This window comes from Carcharodon carcharias, chromosome 34 (assembly GCF_017639515.1).
Source record: "Carcharodon carcharias isolate sCarCar2 chromosome 34, sCarCar2.pri, whole genome shotgun sequence".
NCBI lineage: Eukaryota > Metazoa > Chordata > Chondrichthyes > Lamniformes > Lamnidae > Carcharodon > Carcharodon carcharias.
In genome coordinates, this window is record NC_054500.1 from 20668793 (window position 1) to 20675696 (window position 6904).

The 6904-nt window shown below is 43.6% G+C and overlaps 1 protein-coding gene across 2 annotated transcripts in view; it reads right to left on the reverse strand.

Annotated features, from left to right (window-relative positions):
* The window catches only part of sars2 (seryl-tRNA synthetase 2, mitochondrial), a 43228-nt gene extending 36937 nt beyond the window's left edge, over window positions 1-6291 (reverse strand). Inside the window, exons 1-3 of one of the 2 annotated variants that reach the window (XM_041179520.1) lie at window positions 5984-6291; window positions 1918-2013; window positions 853-882 (exon numbers count right to left, since the gene is read on the reverse strand). In XM_041179520.1, the coding sequence (XP_041035454.1) occupies window positions 853-882; window positions 1918-2013; window positions 5984-6277 (420 nt within the window). In that variant the 5' untranslated portion in view covers window positions 6278-6291. Of the gene's footprint in view, window positions 1-852; window positions 883-1917; window positions 2014-5775; window positions 5953-5983 lie in introns of those variants that run through there. The other variant, XM_041179521.1, reaches the window with a different exon arrangement.
* Between the last annotated feature and the right edge of the window lie 613 nt (window positions 6292-6904).

A 6904-nucleotide genomic window follows, 5' to 3' on the forward strand; every position in this document is an offset into this window, starting at 1 on the left:
ACTCAGTTTCAGTGGAACGATTTTTGAAGGACACCAGAAGACTCAATCTCACGGGGCAGGGAGAAGTGAGCCTGCTGGAATCTAGGAGTGCCTTGAGACTTAATTTTGTATTTCTACCCATCTGCTGAAGCTTGATATAAAGTTAAAATGTGTGGTATGACATATTTTGTTTGAGTTAATTAGTTCATGCAAAGGTACCTTTTCCTAAATTGCTGTATTATGTTAAGGTTAAGGATAAACAGGTGGAGGGTATTGATTAATTGTCTTTGAGCACATATAAAAAGGGACTGCTGGGACACAGGAGTTGGTAGATAGGAGGTGGACATCTGTAATGCTGCATTCTATGAATAAACTATTATTGTGAAAAGGATCTATGTCCAGTTTCATACTTCACCACCTGGCTTAGATCCAATAACATATTAGTTGAGTAGTGTTTGATTGAAGCTGATTTTAGTTTGTTTGCTACAGTAAAGGTCTTAAAATGTGAATGCTTCCCTTTGGTCACTGGGAAATTCATCAATTTTTAAATAACAGTTATTGGTCTCTAAGGGGATTGTAACACTGACTATCAGAGTTTTCACATCCCGGACTAGTTTCTATTCCCTTAGGAGTTGTAGTAGAATTTTCCAGATTATTCGTCTTCCTTATTTGACCTGGCTTTTTAAACATAGGTTTTCAGCCTCTCCCAGGAGATCATGTGGTTTAAGGTGGGGTGAAGAATGATGGCCAAAGTATCACAACAGCATACAGCAGGACAGATGGACCAGAGGCTCCTTTCCTCTTCGTATGTTTGTACGTAGACAATCACTGCGCCCCCACCCCATCTTGATAATTGAGAGAGACAGTACTTACCGATTGAAGAGCTTCCTTATTGAGTTTGTCCTGCAAACAAGAAAGCAACCGATTCAAAATGTTTTACTTTTGTTAAAAGAAGAGTAAAAAGTGACAAACATTTACTTTGATAACTCTAGGTTTCCTTTCCTTGTACATAGCACTCAAACACAAATTCAGGTCATCCTGTCATTTTCCCCTGATCAGCCAGCCTATCCAGTCTATCCAGTGTCTGACACACATTGAAATCTATCATCAGACTTCAAATTAGTCAAAGACACACAGGCAAGGTTTCAGTTTACTCGATACGAGTTTACATTCTCTCACCCAACAATGTCAGCCGTGGCTCCAGGGGTGACATTCTCACCTCCGAGTCAGAGGTTTGTAGGTACAAGCCCCACTCCAGAGACCTGGCTGCAAAATCTATGCTGACACTCCCATTTGCCTCTCAGATGGACGTAAAAGATCACGCTACACTATTGCAAAGACGAGCAGGGGAATTCCCCCCACCATGTCAATGTTTACCTCTGAACCAAAATCAGATGATATGGTTATTAGCATATTGCTGTGTGTGAGAGCTTATTGTGCTCAAACTGGCTGCCATGTTTCATGTATTCCAACAGTGACTTCAGAAGTAGTTAATTGACTCTAAATGTCACCTATAGTTCAGTTGGTAATACTCTCGCCTCTTTAGTCAGAAAGCTCTGGGTCCAAGTCCCAATCCAGGACTTGAGAAGAGAAATCAACGTTGACACTCCAGTGCCATACTGAGGGATGGCTGCACTCCCAGAGATGCCATCCTTCAAATGGCCCCATCTGCCCTCTCAGGGTTAAAGACCCCATGGCACTAAGTTTCAAAGAAAAGGGGAGACCTCCCTGGTGTTCTGGTCGATATTTATCCCTCAATCATCGTGCCGAAAAAAAAACATTGCTGTTTATGGGAGCTTGCTCTTTCCAAATTGATTACCGTGTTTCCTGCATTACAACAGCAACTACACTTCAATAAAGTTTTTCATTGGGTCGTAAAGACAATCCAGTGATCATTATGGTTACTTTAAATTTGGGAAGAATTCTTTTCTTACTCACCAGGAGGGCTTTAATTGAATCACTGATTGTTCTCTTCTCATTCTCCAACTTCTCTATTGTCTCCTTTGCTTTCACTAATTGTTTCCACATGGATACCTGTTGTGAAGGAATAATTGGAAACAGTAAATAAGTTGGAAATCAGTGTGCTGTTTTCAACGCGTTCCAATCAATATTTCAAAGCAGGAAAAAGCTTTTGTGAAAAAATTACACTCTACATTGTATTTTACACTATCCCAACCTTTCCATGTGAAAAATCTTAAATCTTCACTTCCTGGCAACGTTTTTCATTACACATTCCTATGCCAATATACAATGGAGACAATCAAAAGCAAACATGTCACATTGCAATTACACCCTCCCTGTCCCAGTAAAGGCACCATTAGCCAGAGATTGTAATTAGGTGCACAGCCAGGTAAGACTTTCAACTCAAAGTCAGAAGGTTGTGGGTTCAAGCATAAAATCTAGGCTTATCTTGTAGCTACACTTAGAACTTCATTGGTTGTGGAGCACTGTAGAACATCCTGAGGTCCTGCAAGGAAATGCAAGACTCACTTCTTTACAGCGTGACATGTTTACACAGGCAGTTTCCATTACAAATGTGATTAAAAGGCTATATAATGGGAAGAAAGGCCCAATGTGTCGGTTTAATATGGGGACTGCATTATGTCTGCTCACCTTGGTCCAGTAATCCTTGGCCTCCAATCCCACTACACCTGAAAACTGCATCACATTTGAGTCCCCATGTGCATTTTACAATATATCAACACCTATTATATAAAAAATCTTGCAATTGCATAGCTTTACGTCAGCTTTCTCCCCATTAAAGCATCTTGTGGCTCTTGCCTGCACTGCCCCGATTTCAGTGCCTCCCGTATGCTATGAGCAGCAAAGCACAACATACAATGTGATCACACTGACCACAACTCCTTCTGATTCTTGATTGAATAATAGAAACACCATTCAGCCCAATGTGCCTATTCTGGCTCTTAGAAGGAGCTATCCAATTAATTCTACCCTACCTTCCTGTTCACATCCCCACAACTCTTTCCCAAAAGTCCTAAATATTTCCTTTTCAAGTGTACTTCCAATTCCTTTGTGAAAGGTATGAGTGAATCCACTTCCACTGCCCTTTCAGATAGTGCATTTCAAATAATATTCTATTCTTTTGGCGAGTATGCTCAACATTCTATTAACTTTGTTCACTGCTGCTCTATATTTGTCGGACATGGCGAGTTTCGAATCTAACATTCCCGTATCTTTCAATTTAAATCTGTAGCTATTTCAACATCTTTCATGGAATACCTGTGTCACCTACCTATTTATACCTCCAACATGCAAGACTCTTATAATTAACTGCAGTAAATTTCATCTGCCATTTCTGAGCTGATACATCCCATTCCACTTACTCCCTCCTAGGTTAGCAGCAGTTGCAAATTTGAGTTTGAACCCACGTGAATGATAAATGCAAGTATTATAGCTGAGCAATGACCGTCTCTGCAGGGTACCGGTGGATTTCTGGTGCTCTTGGAATCATACCCCAGCAAGACTCAAAGGAAAAAGAGTCATAACTTTTCTAAGAAAGCATTCACCAGTTTGAAGGGACAAGAGCCATAGCAAAAACAACTTGCATTTTATAAAGCACCTTTTATATAATAAATGCCCCAAATACTTTCCCGGAACATTATGGGCAAGATTGGACACCAAGACACATAAGGAGATATTATGACAAGAGATGGGTTTTAAGAAGCTTCTTAAAGGAGGAGAGAGAACTAGAGATGTGGGGAGGGAATTCCAGAGTTTAAGGTCTAGGTGGCTGAATGCTGGAGAGATTAAAATTTGAAATTCTCAATGGGTCAGAATTTGTGGAGTGCAGAGTTCTGGGGGCGGGGTAAAGTGTGGGGGTGGTGCTGCAGGGCTGAAGGAGTTTACAGAGACAGGGAGATGTGAGGTTATGGAGGGACTTGAAAATAAGCATGAGATAGGAGCCGATCTAGCAACCAAGGTAGATCGGCAACCTAAGGGGTGATGGGCAAACAGGACATAATGCAAGAACTTTCCCCTGGCTGTGGGTCTACAAATAGGGGACACAGTCTGAGAATAAGAGGTAGGCCATCGAGAATTGAAATGAAGAGGAATTTCTTCAGAGAATGGTGAATCTTTGGAATTGGGCTGTGGAGGCTCAGTCACCGAGTATTCTGAAGGCAGAGAAAAAGGCATTGAGGTTGAAGCTCAGCCATGATCAACTAAATGGCACAGCAGGCTCAAGGGGCTGAATGGCCTGCTCCTGCACCTATTTCCTATGCTCTAATTTGAACATGTGAAGCAAACTTTTGGATAACCTTAAGTGGACAGGGTGTAGAATGTGGAAGCCAGCCAGAAGAGCTTTGGAATAATAAAGCCGAGCGGTAAGGATGAGGGTTTCAATAACAGATGAGCTGAGGCAAGATGAAAGTCAGGAAATGTTACAGAGATGGGAACAGGCAGTCTTAACGATAGCAGTTATGGGGTCAGAGGTTCATCTCAGGATTATGTATGACACTAAAATTGTGAACAAGCTGGATCAATCTCAGACAACTGCCTGGAAGAGGGATGGAGCTGGTGGTTAGGGAACAGAGTTTGGGAAAGAGGCCAAAGACAATATTTTTGGTCTTCCCAATATTTAACTTGAGGAAATTTCTGCTCACCCAGTCCTGGAAGTCAGAATTCAAAAACACAAGAAATAGGAGCAGGAGTAGACCATTCGGCCCATCGAGCCTGCTCCGCCATTCAATATGATCACGGCTGATCTGGGACTTCACTCCACTTTCCCGCCCGTTCCCCATATCCCTTCATTCCGAGACACCAAAAATCTGTTTATCCCACCCTTAACTACATTTAATGATGGAGCATCCACAATCCTCTGGGATAGAGGTTTCCAAAGATTCACAACCCTTTGAGTGAAGTAATTTCTCCTCATCTAAGTCCTAAACGATCGGCCCCTTATCCTGAGACTGTGTCCTTGTGTGTTAGATTCCCTGATCAGCAGAAACAATCTCTCAGCATCTACTCTATAAAGCCCCTTCAGAATTTTGTACAGATCAATGAGATATTTTTTAATTCATTCAAGGGATATGGGCATCTCTGGCTATGCTAGCATTTATTGCCCATCCCTAACTGCCCTTGAGAAGGTGGTGATGAGCTGCCTTCTTGAATTGCTGCAGTCCATGTGGTGTGGGTACACCCGCAGTGCTGTTAAGGAGGGAGTTCTAGGATTTTGACCCAGCAACAGTGAAGGAACGGTGATATATTTCCAAGTCGGGATGGTGCGTGGCTTGATGGGGAACTTCCAGGTGGTGGTGTTCTCATGTATCTGCTACCCTTGTCCTTCTAGATGGTAGAGGTTGTGGGTTTGGAAGGTGCTGTCAAAGGAGCTTTGTTGTGTTTCTGCAGTGCATCTTATGGATGGTACACACTGCTGCCACTGTGTCGGTGGTGCAGGGAATAAATGCTTGTGGATGGGGTACCAATCAAGCGGGCTGCTTTGTCCTGGATGGTGTCAAGCTTCTTGAGTGTTGTTGGAGCTGCACTTATCGAGGCAAAGTGAAAGTACTCCATCACACTTCTGACTTATGTCTTGTTGATTGTGGACAGGCTTTGGGGAGTCAGGAAGTGAGTTAATCGCCGCAGGATTCCTTGCCTCTCATTCTTCTAAACTCCAGGAGAAAATAGACCCAATTTGCTCAGCTTCTCTTCATTGGACAACCTCCTCATCCCAGGGAGCAATTTAGTGAACCTTCGCAGTACCACCTATAAAGCAGGTATATCTTTTCTTAAACGTGGAAGCCAAAGCTGCATACAGTAATCTAGGTGTGGACTCACCAAAATAAGCGGTCTGACAATGTTGAGACAGCAGGGGAGCTGAGGGAGGTGCTGGTGAGGTAGAGCTGTGTATCATCAGATTACATGTGAACCTTGGCACTGTTTGGATTATATTGCAGAGGGGCAACATGCAGATGTGAAATAGGAGCTGGGGGCGGGGTGGTTAAGGCTATAGGGCAACGTGAGAACAAAGGTGAGGTGAACTTACTATGTCAGCCACATCCTCCCTGGTCAGTTCCCCCTTGCGATTCTGCACATTGTCCAGTACAGCCTGGGTCTGACTGCAGACAAAACTCATGTCCAGCTGGGGTCTGTCAGAGTACCCATCCCTCACATGGTCATAGAGGCTGCTCTTGCTGCAGTAAGACCGGGGAAATGTGCGGCAGGTGGGGATCTTCAGTCGGGTAGCTGTCCCGCTGGCCCCTTTCCCCATGGCCCGGAGAACAGGGGTCTGACACAAAGCCCAACACTTCAACATCCCTTTCCACCAGGGCCCCGCCATCTTGCCGACCTTTCGCCCTCCCGTGGTGACGTCACTGCGCCCTCCACCAATCAGCGGTGACGTTACGCTATGACGCACATGAAGTCGACATGGCGACCTGGACGCCCCTATCACGTGGTGGGGCCAACACAGCTCAATGCAGTTTTCATAGGGAAAACCTTGAGTGATTATTTAATCATAAAGACCTTGTCCTGAAGAGTTTGTCAAACCATTTTCTGTTGCTTATCAAAGAGTGTGGTGCAAATATTAACATAGAATGATAACAACATGGAAGGAAGCCAGTCAACCCATTATATCCATGCCAGAGCTCTGCAGGAGTAACTCATCCAGTCACACTCCCTCTGCCTTTTTCCCCTGCAATTCTTTTTCTCTCCAGATGATTATCCAATTTTCTTTTGAAAACCCACAATTGAATCTGCCCCCACTGCACTCTCAGACAGTGCATTCCTGATCCTAACCACTTGCTGCATGATAAAGTTTTTCCTCATGATTTTTTCCTTCTTTTGCCAATCACCTTAAATGAGTGTCCTCTAATTCTTGATCCTTCCGTCAATGGAAACACTTCCCCCCTATCTACTCTATCCAGAACCCCTCATGATCTTGAACATCTCTCTCCAACAAGAAAGA